Source organism: Athene noctua, chromosome 4 (genome assembly GCF_965140245.1).
Source record: "Athene noctua chromosome 4, bAthNoc1.hap1.1, whole genome shotgun sequence".
Taxonomy (NCBI): Eukaryota; Metazoa; Chordata; class Aves; order Strigiformes; family Strigidae; genus Athene; species Athene noctua.
Genome location: NC_134040.1, coordinates 69,224,646 through 69,248,784, shown reverse-complemented (window position 1 = coordinate 69,248,784; position 24,139 = coordinate 69,224,646). Strand labels below are relative to the sequence as shown.

The 24,139-nt window shown below is 35.6% G+C and overlaps 1 protein-coding gene across 1 annotated transcript in view; it reads right to left on the bottom strand.

Annotated features, from left to right (window-relative positions):
- RXFP1 (relaxin family peptide receptor 1) overlaps positions 1-24,139 on the bottom strand; it is a 48,357-nt gene that overhangs the window by 10,905 nt on the left and 13,313 nt on the right. The window contains exons 2-8 of the mRNA XM_074905948.1: positions 19,286-19,441; positions 6,648-6,752; positions 5,721-5,826; positions 4,351-4,422; positions 2,668-2,739; positions 1,567-1,638; positions 693-764 (exon numbers count right to left, since the gene is read on the bottom strand). Coding sequence (XP_074762049.1) covers positions 693-764; positions 1,567-1,638; positions 2,668-2,739; positions 4,351-4,422; positions 5,721-5,826; positions 6,648-6,752; positions 19,286-19,441 — 655 coding nt within the window. The remainder of the gene's footprint in view (positions 1-692; positions 765-1,566; positions 1,639-2,667; positions 2,740-4,350; positions 4,423-5,720; positions 5,827-6,647; positions 6,753-19,285; positions 19,442-24,139) is intronic.

Sequence of the window (24,139 nt, the reverse complement as noted above, 5' to 3'; positions counted from 1 at the left end):
AAAAGGCAGTCAAAGCTTGATTTGTTTCTCATAGTCTTTATACTAGTTTTCTTCTCTTAAACTTCCCCATATTTTCCTGGTGGCATTCTGTGGAGCAGTATTTTATCCTTAACTCATTAATTACAAGGTAAAGGAAAGATGTTCACTTCTGTGCTACTGAAATAAAACACAGCAAGTCAACACACATATTTTGACTTTTGGGTTGTAACATGTAACTTCTATGGGTGATGGAGAAAGTGGGGTATGGGGGGAGGTTTCCCTCTGGGCTGCAGGGGAAGAGGGTCCCTCGTCTGTGGGGCTGGAAAGGGCAGTGACAGGTCCCAGGCAGGGTCTCAGGGAGGGATGCTGGGCTGCTGCCAGGGGCAGGGAGCTGTGGGACCCCACCTCCTGCGCCACAGCTCTGAAGGACAACTGTTACCCATTGCTGCAGCTGCCACATCCCTGCCCCTCAGTGACGCTGTCTCTTCACCATTTTTCCCACCCATCTCCCTACACTTTTCTAGACACTGCACATCCACTGCTGCCAAAATCCCCTTACTCCAGCACGTTTTGCCTGAGGGTAAGAAACAACAGCAGGTGTACTGCCAGCACTCTGCGGTAAGAAAGCACACCCATTAAAAGTTTTTATATATGTCTGTCCTTTCTTGTTCTGTTCTTTTAAATAACACTTTTGGTTCTTATTCCATACTTACAGGAGAATTAGTGATTTGAGTCCGTAAAATGTTAATGGAGAGATCCGATTTATCCTATTATTTTCAATTATCCTATAAATTACAGCAAAGCATGTATCAGACTGATAACTGCAGCCTTAAATTGAACAGATGATAAAAAGTAAAACATTTTTAAGTAGTTTTCTTCAAAAGTCCATTCAAACTACTTCAAAAATTAACAGACTACTCTTTAGCAGGTCAGGGTATTCATCAAATTAATTTCCTTTCAGAATAATTTAATTAAAAAAAAAAAAAAAGAAAATAATTACTTTCAACTTAGAAAAAAGTTTTTTCCTGCGAGTTTTTAAAATTCTTTGATCACTTTGAATGGATTCTCTGTAAAAACAAAGCAGCACCACATAAGTGTTCCACATCAATCCAACAGTTCCGGACACACAGAAAAATATTAGGCATATTATTACTTGCTTATTTTTAATAACTTTACTGAGTCAAAATAGTATTAATTTTCATCTGTCTGAAAAGCAGTAATAAACCGATATTTTAGATTATGACAGTTATTTTGTCTGGGGCATTGCAAACACTACTTACGGGAAAGACCTTCCCCCAAAAATTATCTTTCCACTATATTATAGCATCTGAGTTATTTAATGTATTAATTTGTAACATTATTTAGTATTGTAAAAGTCATCAGTTATTGAAGTCACTAAGGCCCAAGAACTAATTTCTGCTCTCACCAAAGTCAATTTGATTTTTACCATGCACAGTGTAACAGGAGTTCCTTATTATGTAGTATCAAGTACTGCTATGCACAAAAATGAAAGCAATCTAAATATTTTTTTGTCTTGCTTTAATTATTCATTGAGAAAATAAACATACAAATAAGCAAACAACATACAGCCATTCAAGTCTGTGGAGATCTTCAAAGACACCGGGCTTCAAACTGGTTATCTTGTTGTTACTCAGGTATCTAAAACAAGGCCAAACAAAGATAAATTAATGCAATGATTAATTAACAACAGATGCATGAAAATTAGTTTTGAGACTTCTGTTCCATGATAATTTATCAGAATACCACTAAAATTTTTCATAATGATAATTTCTGGTAATTTTAATGTCCTTTGAGAGCAAGGCAGGATGGGACGCTCTCCTATTAAGGACTTTCAGAGCAGTCATGTAGAACATTTTGTCTACATGCAGCAAGTTAAATATTTTCACTTTGTGATATTTTAGGCCCTTCCCAGTTTCCTTCTGTGGAGTGATTTATACCATGAATGTTCCCAGGACCCCCTTCAGTCTTTGCTAAGGATGTTAGTCATAAATGTAGATACCAGAATTATGGAAAAAGAAACGCTGAGAAATGAAGGGGGAGGGGTACTGTAAATGGTCTGGGAAGGTAATAGCAGCAGCTGTAATAACAGATAATCAACCATACTTGTGCAATGGAAAAATAAAAGGAACAACATTTTAAAGTTTTCCTTTTAAAAATACTATAGAAATAAAAAACTGAACCAAACAATGTAATTTATGTCTGTCACCAAGCATTTTCCTTAAAAGTTAGAAGCACCTTTCAAAAAGCTGCTGCACAATAAGGATAAAAGTGTTCTTTCATTACCAATACTGGTTACTTTGGTTTGCTTCTGTAAACCAAAATACAATGTTAAAGAGTTTTCATCCATCACAAGCTCTTGCTTTTGTTTTACTGCTTCTTCATTCTCTGACTTTCTGCAGGGTAACTACCAGACTTCTTCCATTCTGAGGATCTGGGGAATAAGAGTGAAGTATGGAGGCCACTTGTATTTTCAAAGTATTGTCCTGTCAGATAAACTTGCACAGAGAGCTTCTAGTCTATCTTTTCTTTCTCTATCCAATCGTTGAGTTTAAGATTTGGACCGTTTTGCAACTTCCTAACACTGAACCAAATGAGCGACACATCTGTAGTGACTCTCAGAGCTCTTCCTGCTGCTTTTTACTTCAGTATTTGAAAAGCAATACTTACAGTTTTGTCAAGTTGTATAAACCTTTGAAAGCACGTTCAGACACAGCTCTAATTTTATTGTTCTGAAGATACCTAAGAAGAATCAAACCCAACAATTAATTCTCTAAGCATGCAAAGTCAAAGCAAGCATAACTAACCAGTGAAAATCTATCAACTAAACTGAATGCAAGTGTGATACTTGAAATCAAGCTCTCAGACTTGTTACACCTTAAATTTGGCAATAACCATTTCACAGCTATAGCTGCAAAGATTGCAAAGGTGTTTTGAAATAAATATCCACTCCCCCAGCAGAATTAGAAAAATCATTCAAATGGACACTTGGTTTGCCTGGGATGAATAATGAAGTGGTTTTTTGTGACCTCCTGTTTTAGGTCCTAACCTTGCAGTTCTCACCTGTGTGAATTGATCTTTATGTTTACCCTGAATGTTGCCACAATCAAAATTTTTTATGACAAATGTCAAATTAAAATGCATTTTTTGAATTTTGTTTGTAGTACGAATTTTCAAAATGCTCCATTTTTAATATAATAAAAATGTAGAATGAATCTTACTAATCTTCTGTAAATTAAAAAATAATTTTTCCTTCTGTTTTTCTTTATCTACTTTGATGAAATGAGTTCAAAAATGTTATTAACTACAAACATTAAATCCAAAAATTCAAATAATTTTAAAGCATTATAGTGTTATTCTCTGAGAAATATTTAAATATAAACAATTTAAATTAAATTGAAGTTAATAAATTATCCAGATGCGTTCCTGTTAAAAAGCAATAAGAAATCTGACACGGGCTTTTGTGAAATGGGTTTGTGTCAAATACTGTTCAAAAGCTTTCCGAAAATGTACAGTTATAGATCAGAAAGATGTGAAATTAATATTAGAAACAAATGTATTGTACAAGTAGATATGGATGTATTCCTTTTAAGAAAAACGTAGCTTTCAAGACTTTACGGTCATAATGGCACTTAATTGTGTGAACACAAGATGGTGCTGCAGTACAGCACAGTTTCCAAAAGTTACACTCCTGTAAGTTTTCTAGGAATATTAAATGCCTTGAATTGGTGACACAGTAGCCCTCCTCTAGACTTTTGTATTTAATTCTTAATTTCACTAATTCTTTATAAAGCAAAGTTGCTAAAATTTATGATTTCTGAACAACATATATGTTACACATCATAAAACATAAAACAGTACTGTGTTGCCATTAAATTTTATTAGTTGAGGCATTATCAAATTGATACCAGACCTAATTAGGAATAAAACCAAGTTATGTGAGTGAGCTTCCCATGACAATGGGAAGTTCAAGTTTCCAAACTTTTGTTTTGCAGAATAAATGAATTAAGTTACTTTAATTTCTTTTGTCATATTACTGTTCATTATAAACGTAACTTCCTCCAGACACAATGAAAGTTTAACATTTTTTTCTGGTATAAAATAGTCAATATATTAAAAAAAATATGCAGAAATTATTACTTTGCAAAAAGAAAGATGTCAAATCAAGCTATTTGAGCCAAACAGGTTACACAATTAGATGAGGTACTGAAGGGTAAGACAAAATAGAATTTAGAATATAAACTGTGGGTTGTCACTTAGATGTTAAGTTCTGGGTTTGTATATGTATGTGAGAGGGAGAGGATGAATATTTAAGGCACTAAATAGATATTTTAAGTGGAAGCACTCCCTTACAGATTTTTAAGGTCTTGGTATTTCTTGAAAATGTCAGCAGAAAGTTTCCTTAGCAGATTCCTCTGAAGAGACCTGTAGGAATGAATGCACACAGTAAAACTACTCTCCCAGCTTCCTACAGTGCTGCCACTTTTTTTATTCAATAAGAGCAGCTTTCACACTGCTAAATAATAAACACAACATGAAACCATCTGAATATGCTACTTCTGTTTGCCTGAATATTTGTATCTATTTAAGCAGTAAGCCGAACACTTTATCATCAAAAAATATTCTTCCAGGTCGCCGGAGCAATTGACAAAATAATAGTTAAATCTAAGAATTAAAAAAAAAAAGAAAAAAGAAAAAAAAAAGAGGATAAGCTAAACCACAGATTTGTTTCTAACCTCAAATGCGTATAGAGTATTTCCCAGTGCACGTGTCCCTGTGTCCCCATCTCCATTGTGCACTGACTCAAGTACCCCATCAAGAACAAAAAACGTTCAGGGCATGGTTGGATTACAAGAAAGTCTGCCCAAAAGCCAGCTGAACTGATTTACTACTTTTTCTAAAGTTATAACTGGGCCATTATTTTTGAAGTCTTTGTTGACTCTGAGCCAACAGCCATTTGAAATATTTATTTGACATTCCACATCAATCTTTGTTATGAAGTAGTGTTGTATTCAAACACAGACCCAATTAGAAGAACCTCATCCACACGCAAACACAAACTGGTACCGAACAGAAAAGTCCGTACCCCTGCTCTACAAGGAAGGTCCTCGGGTTAGTACATGTGATGCTGCCCTCTGATCACCACACAGAAAACCACCTCTCAAACAGTGATGTGCAAACTAAGAACAATATCAACCATTCCCCGATCTCTTAAAAACGTTTGGTTTACACACGCATATCTCTATGCTTAGAATTCTTTTAAATAACAGTGTATTCAGAGACATCAGATGAGACCTAAAAAGAGTTGCTCTAGCAGGTAGTTCCACTGAGTTCAAGGTTATTGACTTTATTGGCAGGAATATAGACCAGGAATATTGGCAGGATCATAGAACAATAAAAAGGTCCTAAGCATTGTATTTTAAAAGGAAACATTTCTTTTAAAGATTTCTTCAGATTTCCTGAAAGTGTTGCTAGCTCAAGTCACTGTTACAAAGCTGAAATGATCACTTCACACAGAGTTTTTTAGTTCCTCTTCTCTCCTTTCATTCAGGGTAAAAGCTGCACTTAAAACATTAAAGGACTTGTCAGCAAAGAGACCCTGTGCTTTCACATGCACCAGCTGAGCCAACTGGTCATAATTATAAGGCTATAGTTGTGAAAAGGCTGTAGGACTGACAATCAAACCTGAACAGATCAAGAGACCACTTTTCTGCTCTACTTACATTATGGTTATGTTTGAAGAGACTGATGGAACAGCACGCAATTTGGCAGCATTGCAGAAGATTTCCAGCCCGTGGCAGGTACACTCTGCTGGCACAGCACCCGCCGCTGCATGAGAGCGAGAATGTGGTTGTGGCAAAAGGTGGGATAGGTGATGTGATGTGGAGAGAAGAAATATGGTGTGAAAGAACAGAAAGACAAACATAATAATGCTGTGTGAAACAGAAATTAAGGCACATGTTTTTATGTAATTGATTTAGACCCAGGAAGACCCCAACAATAAATATAAAGGGACACAAAAAATTATGTTACCTTCTGACCTCTGTGAAAGAGCTTGTAAAAGCTCATGAACACTAGGCTAGATACAGGAATCTGGCATGGATTTTTTGTGGTTCTTTTTTAGATTATTGATCTTATGTTTACTAAAATGAGCACAACTCTGTCCATGTGAACACAGGATGAAAATGAGTCAGAAAGTCTTTGTTCCCTTTCACCCAATCTCTGTTCTTTAAGTTAGTGCTCGTAGTTGACAGCAGAGCCAACAAATCTGTACAAAGGGATGAATGTCCGCTGGAGTGGAGGGGATTTGCAAGAATTATTTGATGTATGAAGAAGTGAATTTAGAAGAATGTTGCCTGCATTTCACTCTGAAAATTATGTGTTTCATGGTCTTTCCAGCAGTATTAATACATTCAGATAAATTTATATTGCCGTCCTCACTGGCACGTGTTTAACACTTCTACAGAAAATGAGTAAGTCTTAATAGAACTGAAATTAGCTTTAATGCATTTGTTCATCTGAGACATTAATTCTGTTTCTCTATAAATGAAACTGCACCATATTTCTCTTCCTGACAAGCATATTTGCTGTGTAGTTCTATCAAGAAGTCATTAGTGATACTCACATAAATAATATCTGTAATTACTTACAGCACTCAGGTGTCTTTGTCTGAAACGCATACAGAGATTTCAGTTTATTGTATTTGTCTTTTGTATAATGTTTATCAAATTGCAGAGACCATCCATTGTTGTCTTCTAATTAAAAAACACAAAGGGAAGATACGTTAGAACAGAAATAGAAGGTAAAAATACCTTCACTAAATTTAGTGCATCAAGTTTTTATCTAAATAACATGTTTTTTCCAGAACATTTCACAGACCATTAGATGACATTTATACAGCTGCCTAATCACACATATGTACAGAGATTATGAGCTGCATTGTAGGAACAGCTTATTATACCTTCAACAACATTTTCTGGGACAGTTGCACTGAAAAAGTATTATCTTTCACTTCAGAACTTTTTGTTATGTAGGAGTCTGAAAACAAGAGGCAACCCTATTTTCCTACTTCCTTAACTGTGCAGGTTTCTCAGTTTGTTCAGTAAAGCTCAAATGATTACTATGACCCCGACTACTTCTTTCAGAGGGCTGTCTCACACTATCACAACCTATAATTTCTTTTCTGTACATCTAGGTGAAGGCCAAATGAACACTGCTTTTCAAGAAAATGGGTGACATGGTGTAACATATTCAAGTCAGTATGTCTAAGTTAAGCTTACTATGCATCTTCTTAACAAAACATTATTCCATATTACCAGTTTGGTTGCTGCAAATAGATGTACTGGAACAGAGTGGTTTATGGCCATAAAGGTGAAAATTGAAGAGCAGACCTTTCAGTTCCTTCCCACAAATGGGGATTTCCAGATACAATGGTGCTGGAAATAATGACAAGACTTATTTCTTGGAAGTCTGTCATATATCTGACATCTGACAAATTAAATGATCAGGCAACCACTTCCAGAACAGGGCAGGAATACATAACACACACCAAAAAAAAAAAAGAGTTTGCCTTTAAAAGCTGTGATTCAGTTTTAGTTTTATTAATTTGCATCTGGTCTCTCTTCAGCTTTGACCAACACCTAGACCTTTTTAGTTTAAATCATCTCATTTAATGAATATGCACCAGTAGCTCCTTAGGATGGCACTCACTAGCTGGTGAGTCAAAGCATCAGTGATAACTGAAAGCATTAATTTGTAAAAACACCTACTGTCAACATTTATAAGAGAACTCTGAGGATGGCTCTGCTTTGCTAGTCATTACAGTCTTAGTTTCACTTTCATGATATGCTAGCAACAGTCCTTTCCCCTGCAATTTCACATGGCAATTGTTTAGTTAAAATACAATTCCTCACAGACATTTCTCTATAAATCTTTATATTCAAGTAAGCATTACTACTGTATCTATTGGCTTCAAAATAGGCAGGGAAAAATAAAATATATTTGCTTCTTCGCAACTTCTCCCATTCTGAAATGGTGTCTTATTTTTCATGTCACATTACAACTCAGTTGTTTTCTCAGCTAGGTAGGGAAACTACCTTCAAAACATCTCCCAAAGCTTGCCCATGGAGTGTCAGCAGACAGAGCTGTTCTGAGAGATGCCTGCCTCTTCACTGCTTCAAAGATTTACTATACATGCTGATTAATAGATATTATGAAATATTAAGTAACTTCAGGCAAGCCATCTTTTATATACTTGTTCATTTGTTATACATAAATATTTTCAAGATAAAAGATTCAAAGCAAACCAAAATATCTGTCTTCAGGCATTGCTCCAGTAAGAGAAAAGACAGACTTTAAACGTGACTTATTCACTTGAAAATTAATGTGAATTAATGTATGCTCTGCAAGAAAGCCAGATTCCCACCTGAAGAAGGCGTTTAAGCACATTATTACTAAAAAAGCACCTGGTATGCTCTGATCCATTAGCAGTTTTGCCAGGTTAGATCATTGAGCTGATATTTAGAAGCAGCCTTATGCATTTTGGACAAAATGAAGCGTGTTGGCAAACCTGCAGAAATATTGCTCCAGTCTGTTTCAAATGCTCAGCAGAAGTTCAGTTTTAGGAATACCTGCAACATGGAATCTGCAATTGATGAAGTGATGAGAACAGATCCTTTGCCAAGCAGTGAATGCCTTATAAACCTATTGCTCTGTAGTTAGGGCTGTAATAAGGTTTCCCCTATCACTATTTCTGAGTATTTAAATGGAGCACATCCACTGACTTTCATTTGCAAGGCTGGATCCAGCAAGTGGGACTTAAAGAAACTAGTGGAAATACAATGTACACAGAGGAGTTGAGATTTAAAAACAAAGGAATATTTCATTGAGGATTTTTAAACAGGAATTTGTAATGATGTATTAAAAATGAGATTATTCTTATAATCGTATCAAATATATGTTTTGCAGTCAGGGATACAGTCTCAAAAGATGTTTCGACTTTCTAATTCATAATTTCATTCATGGAAAGTTTTGGACAACTAATCACTTATCTGCAGATTCTGAATATATAGTTAAAAGCCATAAATTCTAATCCTCCTGCAAGCTAATGAACATATCAAATATCATTTCTATGCATTTCCCTGCTTCTGACACTAAAGAGTGGATAGATGAGATTTTATTCCACCTTTTAGTATTTTTAAAATGCTTTGCCACATGACAAAGCACATACAAGAGGTGACTATTACTGCAGTTCACATCTGTGGAGAAAATTGATGCACAGTGTCTCCTACACTAATGGAAATGAGGGAGAAGTTCACTACGAAGGGGCAGTTCATCAGCATTTTCAAGAAAGTTGAGAGGCAGCTCTGTATTTTTGGGTGGCCATTAAAGAGAAGGGGAAAAAAAGTACAGAGAAGAGAGAAGATGGACTGTTTTGTACTAGAAGCATTCCAGTTGTCTGGAGTTTCTGGTCAGTTCATTTTCAATAACAGTCTTTTCTCATGGCATTGATTTTCCTGCCTTCTACTAGAAATACAAAAGAAAAACTGAATATAACAAAACAAGTTATTAAAAGTTTTCTGACCTTCAAAAATGTTTGCTTTGGGCCAAGCTTTGTGCTCAAGCCTGGGACAGTCTTTATTTTATAGAAACTGTTCTGTTGAATCCCAGAAGAACGTATTGTGCAAATAACTATATTTAGTACAACCATTCTGTTAAGTACTCAATGCCAGAACTGTAAATCACTTTATGATCGTTTAGAGTTTATGTGGTAGGTTTGTGACCTGTTTACCTCTGTCAAGACGAGTTTCTCCAAACACTTTAAGAAATGACTGGTAATAGTACTGATCTTGAAATCGCAAATCTATCTTTTGGGGGAGTACAGCTCAGATGAGAAATTGCTTTTTCTTAAGCCAGTACTAAAATAGATTATGTTGGCTGCACTTCTGTAAAAAAAATGAGATCTGAGAAAACAAGGCATCAGCAAATCTTCCCCTACATGGGATAAGTGAAATAAGTAATTGTAAACTGGATTTATCTGACTACAGATTAACATAGCGTTCTGTGTTAAAAATTGTCAATTACTATTTCTGATGAGAAAGGAATGAGAAAGAGTAAATTAATCCTGCCAAACTACAGATTTGAATAATTCTTTCAGTGACAGATCCAAGAAAATATCACTTTAGCTCAATTAAAGACACATCTCTTATTTAGTATGAAGCTTATGAACAGGACATTATCTATATGAGTTTCCCCTTTTCTCGGCTGTGTCTTCATGGGTTATTCAGTGCTACCAGTTAAATGCATAAGCACTCTAAAGAGACACTGTGCCACCCTTTGATTTCATCTTTGCTCTTAGTGGTCATAATCTGTGGTCATACTTCCTTCTGGCAGTTGTTCAAATATACTTTCTCTTGCTGTAAGAAATGACTTCAGGCTTTTCACAAAGATATCTTTTAGTACAACAGGGAAAACCTATGTCCTCCAGACAAGAAGAAATTCCTTTTAAAATGTTTACAGATGAAGGAATATAACTGCCCTTTTCCACAGTGTTGGGGAATACTGATACAGTCTAATAACTTACAGTAAGACCAAAACCACACCGAGATTTTACAAAGCAGAGTGTTGCAGTGCCTGGAGCATTCAACTCTGAGGGTGAATTTCACAGCCCCGGTTTAGATACCCAAGTGGAAAAAATGAAGAACATAAAACTGGACACCTACCAGTCAAGGCAAAGACCCCACACCAAACTGTGTGTCACTGCACATCGACTGTGTCCTATTGCTCCTACTTACATGTGACAGTGCAACCACAGAAAAACAAAGAGCAATTAAATAAATTCAAATAAGGTTTACACTTCTCTGGATGAACTAGATTACATGCTTACACAAGTTTATTCTTGATTTTTGAACAACTTAATTAATCCAGTGCAACTTTTAAGAAAATAAGTAGGCTCAAATTTCCAAAAGATATCTTCTTAATACTGTATCTGTATTCCTGTGAAACACTTGCATAGAGAAGTTTTCTAATTTATATAACAATACTTTTAATCTATATAGATTAATCCAATTTTATATTCTGTTTTTCTCAAAGTATTTAGAATTTTTAAAATAAATGTTACAGAATAAATTTAAACAAGTTAATGGTATGAATACATCTTTAAAACCTTGAGCTGCTTGAAAGTTCCCTTGGCAGCAAGCCACTACAGTGGAGACCAGAATAGACATAAGCCTAGTGAAATGTAAAAGTTCTCCTTAGTTATCAACAATATTTAAAGATGTCAGTAACAAAATTGATTAAAAGCCTCCAGAACTTCAGCAAAGATATTCCATTTGCTGACATTTGCACATCAGTGTAAACCTGATTATTTCAGTACCTATACTGTGGATGAAGAGCAATGACAGTGAGAAGAAAATTTGGCCATATACATAAAATTTCCATGTGAAGCTTGAAAATCGGATCTTTTGTCAAGTATTTACTGTGTTTGAGCAGCTGCTGACTTCCAAGTGTTTCTTTTTGCTTTATAAACAGAACTTACTGTCTAGGGCTCAAAACTGAATGGTGTCTCATACATTTAAATGTCACATTTAAAGTATGATGGAAAAAAATGCCATGCCAGAAAAAGATGAGACTAACTATAACATTATTCATTATTAGTATTAATTTGAAATACAAAGTCATCAAGCTCTTCCTCAATGTGCTGAGGCAAAAATGGGAAGCACAGACCCTCTGAAAGTTCTCATCCCTTATGAGCAATCTTGTAATATTAAAACATATATCTTTTTTATAGATGTTTTGAGACATCCCATAGAAATTTAGATTTCTGCTATGGAAATCTAGAAGATGATTTAATGAATCTACAGAACTGCAATAATTCTCTGTAAGTTTATAGACCTTCAAAGAAACACATATGAAACCAGCACGACATCTATACAGATTGTTATTATTTTCATCCTTTTGAATTTTATCGGCCCTTGTAAAAAAGGGGTAGTATGTTATATTTAACAGGGCAAGTCAGTCACCCGAAGACTGCAAGGCACACAGTAACAGATGAGGCCTGTGCTTTTAGAGGTAAATAGGTACAAGACTTCAAACAGCCGCTCCCTGCCCCAGTTCTTTTGGAAAACTCTTCTGTGATTTCCAGTTTATGAGCTAGACAGAGCTTAACGAACATCTATAAGTGAACTTATAACTGGGGAGCTGAATGCTGCCTTTTGTTCAGAGACCTCTCAGGCTTGGGAGCAACACAATGGTAAATACATTTAGTCAGTGAAGCACTCCTCCAGAGAGTCAGAAACATCTTAAATTAAATCTGCATGCCTGTTCTTGCTTCACTGGGCTGGAAAAATGTGGCTATGACACTGTGATTAAAAAACAAATGCAGGCACACTGCAACCATTGCCTAACTGCCAAAAAAACAGTTTTGCAGAACTATCAGCAAAATTGTCCAGAAGCCAAACTTCTAAACACTGAGGAAACTTGTGCTCTCAAAACAGCTTAGACTATTTTGTTTTATTAACTACTCTACATAATTAAAGTCCCTGCTTGTGAAAAAAGATAAAATGGAACACACTAGCATGGTGTTCTTTCCATTCCCTTTTTATTATTGCTGGTAAGTAGAGTGGTAGTCAAATATGTAATAGTAGTTGTTGGTTTTTTAATGCCCCATTCACAGTGAAACAATCTAGTCTACAAAGGTGCAAAGGATTAGGTCCAATGACCATGAGTTTAGTTTTGAAATTAAGAATTCTAGTGTTGCATTTTTAACAGCTCTTATGTTAGAATAATTTTTATTCTAAATACGACTTACACCTGTATTATTTGCACATATCCATTTCCTCTAGAGATTTACTAGTAATAAATACCTATTTCAACAACCCGTTCTTAGGTAGACCATAAGAGCTAGAGTGGTGTGAAAGGACAGTAACTGTAATTTAAACAAAGCATAAACCATATCTACTCACTTTCCAATTAAGCTTAAGAAAAGAATAATTAAAGTATTTATTTATGAAAGTTATATATCCCAGACTGCATGGGAAGATACTGTATTTAATATCTCATGTTTCTGTGACAAATTGCAGGAGATGATAACTTAGATTTCTTAATCCTGCTAGAGAAAAAAAAAAAAAAGAAAAAAAGAAAAATCGCTGTTAACACAGTGCTTCTGAACAGTCTTATCCAGTACTGTTTAGGAAGGCTAGCACATGAGTCAAAAACATTGTTTTTTTGAAACATGTGGGTTTTTCAATAGTTTGCTAATTTAGATAAATTATGAATCTTTGCTCATTGAAGACAGTCAGTGGGAGTCTCTTCGTTGATTTTAGTAGAGACAGCCTGCATCAGTTCTCACCAGACTCAGCCTTGCTTGGTAAGACATGTGGTCAAAAGCCTAGGTTGTGTGACTGAAGATTTTATATTTTTTACATTTTAAATTAGAACAGAACATCTTAAATCCAATAACTACATAGATTATGGCTGCATGTTTGGGTACTATCAAACAAAAGGAAAAACTTTTAAATCTGAAAGCAGGACTATTTATAAAGAAATGAGTGCACCTGTACTTTACACCCAAGGGATTTTCAGAACCTGTAACTACAGGATGCTGACACATAGTGCTAAATTGCAAAGACAAAGCTGTAGGGCTTAATTTTAGACTTCAAGACATATCACAAAATATGCATTCAAATTAGACATGTAGGATGTAAAGTCCAGAGTTTCCCTTGAAAGGAGAAAATCTCAGTACCTCCTGAGATCTGATTATGTTTCTATATTTCTCCATTTACAGTTTTGTACCAAATTAAATTCAAGAGTTGACAGGTGGCTTTGGAACAAGAAATATGAGGTGAGCTACACTGCAATTTACTGAGAGGCTTCTCCCAAGAACTGGCATCATATTAGCATTACAGTTAATTTACAGTTATGATGAACAAATTATGCTGACTATCCAGCAGAATGTCTGGAATATTAGGGTCAATTGCAATAAAGATCTTAGAAGATCACACAGGAAAAACAAATATTCAGTCTCTCAGTTATTTAAAATCTAACTGCATTGAGAATTTTTGCAGCACTTCGTAATTAGCATGATATGATTACAAAATTATAACTGACCCAGTGATGTTTCTGGAAGAGATAATTACACAAAAGTTGTTAGACTAATAATATTACACTTTTATCACTGCATGTAATAGTAGGAAAGTTTTATTCAGAGAAAACTAACCCTTATCTAGGACAAAAGTTTGCTCATTCAGCCCTCTAAGTAGATGACACATGAGAGAACTTTAAAAAAGATAATGTAAAGAGCTTATGTGTAAATTATGAAATTTAAATAAATAGTGAACAGATGAAGGATTTTTATTTTATTTTATTTTTTCTCTAAAGCTACTCAGAAAGTTATTTTGAAAAAAAACTATTCATAGATGATTACTGGCAACATTACTTGTCTTCTGTCCAAATTTGTAAAGTACATCTGTTATGATTTAACTTTTCATGGTTTTGCAATTTGTCACATGTCAGAATTTGTTAATCTAAACAAACATTCACTTTAAGATAATAAAACACATGTGGACTCAGTGAAAAAGCTACATCACAAATACTGTTGTTTTGTTATTTTTGGTTTACATTAATCAACTGTTGCCTTTATCTACTGCTGTTAGTTTTAATTTTGTTTTGTTTATCATAAAGCATCATTGTGAAAGCAGAGATTCCAAAATGCTTATTTCCATGAATATGTACTTGGGAATACGTACTTGGCACTTTTACTATGCTGTTGGGCTTCAAAAGGCTTTGCCTAGACATTGTTTAGAACACACTGACAGCAACGTTGCAGCAGTAATGTATTTGATATAAGAAATACATTTCACTTGTTTTGGGAACAACTTCCATGTCAACACTGCCATAGCATTAGGTGAGCATAATTTGTGATTATGTGTAGTGTTTATCCTTTCTGCTTATGTTTAATAAAACAATGAAGTAAACAAAAGTTCTAACCTCCCATCTATAAATATCAAGTAGCTACAGAATCAAACATTACAGCTGTAAATAAACAGGAAAAGGTCTTCCTTGAAAAATTAGGCTGAAGCCGTTACTTATGAAATCAAACATAGTCTCAGTAGGACAAACCACTATCAAACTCACTCTGCTTTGCCAACTTAAGCTTTCAGCAAGCTTGGGCACAGAAGGATGCTGGAATTGATATATTTTTTTTCCCCACACATTTTGAATTTTGCTAACAGGTACAAAAATAATTCAAAGTAAAATGTGATACAGGCTAAACTGTTTAACAATGCATTCAGACTTTTCAAGAACATGGTGGTTCAGAAAGGATGAGCATGGGGCAGGACAGCAGAGAAAAATTTACTGCCGTACACAAGCCTGAAAAAGGAAAGTCCTCAAAACCATGAGATTTTATGACAATTTATGAAACTTAAAATAATTTTTATTTAAAAATACCATGTTCATGACAAATTTGCAGAGACACCCACTTCTACTTGATGGACTACGTTTTCAAGTTCAAAAGGTAAGATTGTATTTTCCACGCACATTTGAAGTTATCTGATAACAGTTCAAAAAGACAACCCTTACCACTTCAGGCATGGTGAACTGCTTGTCTCTTCCTCTTATTGCAGTTTACTACATTGCTTCAAGCTCTTCCCAATCAGGATATCACACACAATATTTTACAGGTTTTGGAAACCAGCTAGGTGACAGAGGCATGTGAATTTCAAAGATGAGTGGCTTTACTCTACTGTAACATATCAGCTCCAGTTCCTTTCCGGAGGTGGAAGAAATGCTGAAGCTGAGCTGACCACCAGGACGTCCACACCCTGTGGTTAAGCACTAACAGCAGTCTGAGACCTAGAGTCTGTTCCCAGTTCTGCCCATGATTCTAATTCCAAGTCATTTCACTTCTCTGGACCATAGTTTTATGTTTATTATTTGGACATGGAGATCATGGTGGAAGTGAAAGAGGAAGTAGATTTAAAGAAGGCACCATGAAGCCAATCTTTGGATGTGGGGTTGGATGTGAACAGCAATTACAGCACATCTGAAAACACATCTCCCAGCGAGGATTCGGTTTAGTTTGAAATATTTATAATCATGTTTTGTTGTTACCAGGCATGGAGTGCATGAAACAGGACAAATATTGCAAATAATCTCAAAGATTACAGTGAATATCTCTATAGGAATGAGGACTTCACTCATTAAAAGAGGAAAGGGACAGAATTGCTACAAGATAGTTGAACTAGTTTCAGTATTTTCAGAGGCTCCTATCATGTTGGTCTCTTTTGCACTGATGCCTTTTACTTCTTGTTTCAAGGGCATTTAAAGACTTTTACAAAGCAACTCTCTTGGAAGATCTACGTGTGCTTTTTAAGCTAGTTGCTTCTCTGCTCATTTCATTCACTGATGTTTCTTAAAAGTGCTATTTCGGTAACTGCAATCGCTGTTAATATTCAGCACGCTTAGTGGCTTGTATTGAACAGCTGGACTTTGGATTCTCTTGTTAGAATACCTGGGGTTTTTTTGAAAAAGCAATATTTTTTTTTTTTTTGTGGGGTTATAGTGTGGGTTTTTTTCCTCTTCTTCTTCATTACTATTGTCCTTTCTATCATAGAAAGAGATACTGTCTATGACAGGGGTTTTTTATGTTTCCTTATGTTATAATACTGGTCTGTACAAAACATTTTTCTGTAGGCTTAAGATAGTGCTTTATCATTACTGAAGAAATCACTGGTAAAACAGTTGCTTTACTTAGCTGTATTTGAGAAAGATGCATTAAAAAAAAATAAATCTGAATCCCTTTGAGGGTCTAAACTGATTTTTTTACTCCCCAACTTTTTGTTGGGTTGAATGTTGTAGACTACCCACCTCAAAGCTCTTATGCAAATTCATGCAAGATCCAAGAAAAATTCAAAAGTTGAGCTACTTAGAGTACCATATGAATATTAAAATTTCCAATGGTATGACATGAAACAATTACTACACTGGAACAATTTAATTTTGAATTGCTTTTCTGTAACCAGAAACAATGACTTCAACTGTAAACTAGCTGTATATTTAACAAATGGATAGAAGGAACTAGATATAACTGCTAGCATAAGGCAGGCATACTAAAACAGTCTTGGGAAACTGCAGCCAAAAATAATAGCTGGATAGTTTCTTTGTTTGAGAGCTAATCAATGAGGCTTTCTTTCTTGGATTTCAAGCAAGATGGATGATCACAAAACAGTTATCCCACAAAGATCCTGACTCTTACTACAGTGTAGGGGCATCGCAGAAAATCTCAAGACATTCCATGTTCACATGCAAGGAAGTGACTCTTCTTTTGTTTGAACGACAAAATTAGACAGCAGCAGCAGTTTTTGAGAAAACGTTACCAGTAAATATGACCTTAATGTGTTATACATGGCATGCATTTCTAAATGAGAATATGGGGTCAAGATACGAGAAAAACACTAATAGCGTAGTAATTTTGCCAGTAATGCAAATGGCTCTTCATCTTTTGTATGTTAGGTTTTCAGAGACTGAGGCTAGCTCATTCCTGAATTACTATACCCAGAAGAGGATTCAGTATCACAGCTGAATTGTCTTGCAGGCTATACTGTCTTGTACATCCCATTATGAAACTGTGCAATACCCTAATTGCCATTTGATCAAGCTGTACACTTCCAGCAAGTCTTTGTAAGACAGACTCCCTGGTACTATACGGAAATGAAACATAGATAAACCAACTGTTTATAGTGCTTAGACTTCTTAAATGTAAGAGGACACTACTGTCAGCAATTTCTGTCGCTGCAGGGCAAAATAATTAGAGAAGGGTGGAACAAGAGGCAATTGTGTTTGGGATTTTGCTTACTGGAGATGGAAAGTATGTTTCCTGGCATTAGCAAATGACATGAAGCTAGAAAAAACTGCAGGTCCATTCGATGGGATTAGAATTAAAAGTGACTTTCACATGGATTAATATGCTGAAATTTGATAGCTATAAGAATAAGATACTACAAATATGTACAAAAATCAGCTTCACAGATATACAATGAGAACAACTATTTACAAAACCTCACTGACTTTGCTGAAAATGCTTGTGAAAAATACTTTTACCCTATTTTGTTTTAAATTTCTTTCAGAAAATTTATTTTATTATACATAATTTAGAAGTCTCACTTAATATTTTAACATCCACCTCACCCCCACACCCTGCTGTTCTGATGGCAGTGTGCCTGGCTGGGACAGGCAAACATTCACCTACTTGGCTCTGGGGAGCTGGAGGCAACGTGTTAGGCCAGGCACCATGCATCTGGCTGCCCTCCATGGCTACAGGCAAGCCTCTAAGGAATAGGAAGTCCAGTTTCCCTATCTGCTATGGATCAGCAGCTCTGGAGAGTAGCTCTGAAAGTATCCAGGCTGTTAGTAAGCTGACAATACCAGTAAATAAAGTGTGCTGGGGCACACTTTTCTCTCCCTGCGGAGAGAATGGCTAAGCTCTCCTCTCACAGAGTATAAGGAGCCCTTTCCCGGAGTTTTCCAGGTCTGTGCCACCCTCTGAGCCATGTCCAAGCATGGCTTGAGAGATGCTGCTCCACACAGACTAAAGCTGTGCCAGGGCCATGTTCACAAATAAGCATGGTACATGCAGTGCAAAGCCCATGCCCTGGCCCTGCTGAGTTTGCAGCTGGTGTAAAGCCTACAAACCACGTCAAGTTCACAGCTACATGTGGTGGGGACAGGAGTGACAAGGATCACAACAGCAGGTAGCAGTGACCTGAGTATGTGTATTCCTTGAGATTTTGACATTTCCTAACCCCAGAGCCTGGTAGCAGTGAAGCTTGCACAGCACACTCACACAGTCATGGTTTTTCTCCCAAATTAGGACATAATATCTGAAAAATCTTGAAATTCTTCTAAAATATGTTTCCCACCCAGCTTTAAAAGTCACATTAAGCTGTATATAAACTCTGTTAGCACATACATCTACCTCTCCTCAGCAGAGATCTTTGCTAGATCACATATGTCCATTTGTACACATCTAAATGACACATGCAAACAAGTTCAAAGCAGGGATAAAATTGGATGAAGTGACATCTTTCTCAAACTAAAACATGGTCCATCCTTCTTTCCTAGCAAATAGCTTATTGGGTGGCTTTATTAACTAAACCAAATATCTGCTCTATTCTTTGTAAAACATTTAACATTTTTATTCCTAACATTCAACAATTCTCTATTTAGTGAGTGCTGCATGGGTTTCAATGACTGTGGGTGCTAGACACAAACAAAAGTCTCAACCACGTACCACAGTTGTCTTCGTCAGCCTGATTCCCACAGTCATCCTCACCATTACAGTGAAGTTGCTGGGGCAAACACTTGGTGATATTGCCACATGGAAAGTAGCCCAGGGGGCACCTGACCCCAACTCCAGAAACATGATCTTCCAAAGTGTCACGGATGACTAAACAGAAATAGAAAGAATAGGCTTAGTTTCAAATGTGCTCTTAATGTTTAAAGATCTTTGAGATAATGCTTTTATAAATACCCATTTGCATTTGAATGTGAATATCAAGTGATAAATACATATTCGTTCATGGAACATGCAATTACAATAGTATATTAAATACTTGTTAACTTGGCAAAAAACATTTATATCACCAGCTAATTAAAATTTGCTTCGATATAAAGCAACCAGGTGATTCCTCCCCACACATCCTAGTAATAAGATGGAAATGCTAGTCATAGAAGACAAATGACCTAAGGCCACTATTTAAAAGGATTGTTTCAGTCTGCACTAGAAATTAATTTATTAGAGCAATATACCAGATAAGCTATGCACATATGGGTTGTGCTGAAAATTTAGTCAGATAGATAAGTCCTTTCATACAAAGTCAGCATTATATGTTTTAAAATGTATTCTAATTTTAAAGCATTCACTAGATGCAAACTGATCAAGGGTGAAAGAACAAGAAAAGTAAGATCAAATCTGTGATGCGGTTCTGCTGAAGAATGAGTAAGACGACGTAAAGGTGCCATTATGAATCCTTCCAAAGAGTTGTCAGCCTTGTCCAAAAAATTTGGAGATGTTGTTCAGAATCTACCAGTCTGAAGTTTAGATACACAGATTCTGTTCTGCTAAGACCATGCTTTATAGGAAGCAATTTCACAGAATATAGGGACTTCATTCAAGCAGTGTTGAGGGGAAAGGTAGATCTGATGAAGGCCAGCCAGGGCAGCTGGAGGAACCTATCTGTCCTCTGTTCCTCAGTTCTCTCTACTACAGCAGCTCTGATTACCCACATTTGCAGACGCATGATGTCTTACCAGTCCCTCCATTGCACCTGAGGGACAAATTCTACCACCACCAGTTTTTCCAGAGTAAGTGCAACCGCTCTACTGCTTTTCTAATGGATTGCAGGGTGCCAACTCAGATTTCTTGTCATACAAGATCCACATCTTCTCAGGAACACACTATGGAAAGGGTTTCAAATTACTCTGGAATTAAATTTGTTCAGTCTCCAATATACCACACATGGAGAAAATTATCATCAGCACAGAATGTTACCTACTGCTCTTTGCACTCCCAAAGCTTCAGTATATCTACCTAGGAAAGCACCATTTTGCAAGGGCCTGCTAATTTAATTTTTGAATATCACTTCCTCATTATAGCTAGCATTTGACTTAGTGAATGCTATCACACACACACACACAAATTCCAATACAAATTATATTTTGCTTCATTGCTTAGAGCACTTGAAAAACTCTATACAAATTTATTAGCTGTGATGTTTGTTCAGATAGTAGATTGCTACTTTGGAAACAAGCAACTGTTTTTCCAAGCTGTTTTCATAGACAAAGGATAAACCTTTTATGCAATTTTTTCAGATTAGCAAGAAATATGTTATTATGCAACATCTGATTTTTGTGCTAAATTTTCTCCTGGACTGAGGGAATCAGCAGAAATTGAATCAAGAGTTTCAGCTTCATAAGAAATCTCTTCTGGAAGAACTTTCACCTACTAAACACTTGATAGTGCTTATAAATGTAGAAAACTGATATGTAGGAGTAGTATTTGAAGGAAATTGAGATAAATAATCTGTTATTCCCCTATGTATCAAATCATCTTTGCTGTCAGAAGTGCTCTGCAGAGAAAGTCATATATATTCCAACTAACAATCACCATATGATTTTGAAAAGTTGATTTGTTTTTATCCACAAATGTAAAACCTATACAATTGCTCAAAGAGTCGTTTCCCTTAGTTCTTTATCTCTCTTATGTATAGGTACCAAAAATAAGGCTATATTCTAATCCCAGGGTGAATTCACACTTCTGTATTGTTCATAAACCTCTCTGCTGTTCTGTGCTTGTATTCAGAATATTATGTTTACCCTGTTCCACCCAAAAACAAGTAGTAAAAAAATCTTACACAGACATAGCGAAAGAGAATATGTGTAGTACTTGGTGTCTAAAGTGTCATGCTGCAAAAAGGTAGACGTCACAGACAACCGAGGCTCCCTTCAGTGCAGTTGTCTGTCACAATCTGAGTAACTACCAAGACACCTGGTAAAAGGCAATAATATGGAAAAATTAAACACCAATAAACAAACCCCCATGAAACAGCCCCTTATATTTTGTCAAGTCCTTTATCCTACACGCTAAAGATATATTCAGACTGAGCTGAACTTTATGCTTAAAGGGGCTGATCTCCATGCAGTTTAAATTTCAAATGGTAGCATTTATCTTCTCACAGTACCATTCAATGATTTTCATAACATTTTCTAGGAATTGCTATTAATTAGTCAAATAATATTAATCCCTGAACTGGTTAATGAATTTACTGTCACAGTTTAGAAATCATTCTTTGTGAAAGATACATAATCCCTCACTGTGTTTAATGTTTTGAATTCTCTGTAAATTTATAGCCTTGATGATATCTATTCTGAATCTGCATTACTCATTCTGTGTTATGTCAGATTACTCTGGCATGTAAATACTGTTAAATACATCCACACTTAACAACTTCATTCTAGTCCAGTCATTGAAAGCACTGGTCTTTGTCCATTGACTTGTTAACTTCACTTTGTTTATGCAAAAAAAGACAGAAGTTTGGACCCTGTAGATTGCAGGAGATTTATGAATGGAAAACCCTCCAGTCTTCTGAGGAAATATTTGACAAAGCTGACAAAGGTAGACAGGAGATAAGACAGTAAAATCAATTGTAAAATGCTAGCTAATATTCAAGCAGTTCTTTTTTGGATTAAGGAAATAAAACCAGCGTCTTTTATGTGAGGAAAAGATAGCACTGCAACAACAGCAACAACAACAAAAAAAAGCTTCTTATTTTGTAAATATAAACTTTATTGACGCTGGAGTTTATTATACCAGGATATGATCTATTATGCTATCTTTGTGATGTGGTATTAAAGGTGTTGACTTTTCTACTTGTTACTGATTTTCCACTATGAAAAAATTGAACCACTTTTCTAGCATCTTGTTTCATTGTCCATTTTTTTAGCATATAAACCTCCTGATAGAATAGCTCTAAAAAATATTGATTAATGATTATTTCACCACATCATGTCGCTGGCTGTTTCATGTTTCTTTTAAATTAAGAAAAATGTTATTTTTTACTCCTTTTATTAATCTGTAAGTTATGTCTCCATTCCATATATGTACTTGGCTTCAAAGGTACCTCTGTGTTTTATAGGTTCTCATTCATGTCTCATCCAGGATCTCAGCTTTTCTTTTTACCATCAAACTAGTATTGTAAAAGCACGAGACCCTCTATAACACAAAAGAAGTACCATCAGTAAACTATATGAACAATCAACGTGAACACTAATATGGCTTGATTAGTAGAATTTTTTTGTATTTTGTAATGAGTAAATTTGGGACTACATTGTTACCTTACACAGTTGACAGAAAAAAAAATCTGGTGCCCTTCAGAGATATGGCAAACATAGACTGATAGATAAAGGAAGACTAAAAATTTTTAAACTGTGTATAAAGAATTTAGATATAAAGGTGTAAACTAGAGAAACAGTGGAACTCAGGACAGATTTTTTTATGTCTCAGTTGTGAAGATGAACAGTATAAATCTGTGACAGACTTGATTTTGTTAGAACGTTTGCTTTTATAGATAATCCAAGTCAAAAAAAATCTCTGTATAACTCATACAGAAAATGATCTTCTGCCTTCCAGTAACAGAGATAATTTCACACATTTCAGCTATAATCTACCAGCAAAATTTTTTATGTCATAATGATCAGAGTAAATATTAAAATATTTGCAATGTTTCTAGAACAAACAGAAAAGAAATAGGTGAACTGGTATCAGTACAAATGCAAAACCACAAACAAGCATCTTTCTGACAAGACATTTGTTGTCTCAATACAGAATAACATTCTATCCAGTAGTGCATGTTCGTGATTCTGCAAATTAAATATTCCTGAATATCAGGTACTTAGGGTCCCCTCCATCCTCCAAGTCTTCGCAGACTTTAAAAAAGAAAACAATTCATGTCATACATCTTTTAAGCTTGTTCAGACCTGCGGCTTTGAGGCAGTTATTGCTAAGGCAGACATCTGTGATCTTTTCTCTACCTTGAAGAAAATGGATAACTCTTTTCCTGATAGTCTTTAAAATATAACACTAATTTACCATTGCTTTCTTTTTTTAAAGGAATAAGTAAGAGTTGGGTTCTTATCTAGTATGAGTTGGTAGGCTCTTTCCTCTGTTGCATGGATGCAGAATCCCTGGGGAAAGAACACGACAGCCCCTCTTTAATGTCATAAAATGAAATCAAAAGAGGGAATGCATATGGGAAAGCCAAGAGCAAGATATTCCCAGGAGAACATGGTTTTCCTTCCAACTAAATTCATTAATGAAGCTCACTGGTTTTGTGCATTCTTTGAAAAATGGTACGAAATTTTGGAAAGAGAGATCACATTACAAATGCTGTTTCAGAAACCAAATAAGGGATATGTGCACTACAACATGAATTTAACACCGTTACTTGTAGCTTCCATTAAACAAGTGAATATGACTCCATAATGGGAACAATACCGGGCTGATTAGACTGAGTCACAAGCAATTAAACTAATCAAAGCAGCATTAGTCATTGCTTGGTTCTTGCTAGTCATGCCAGATTCAACTGCA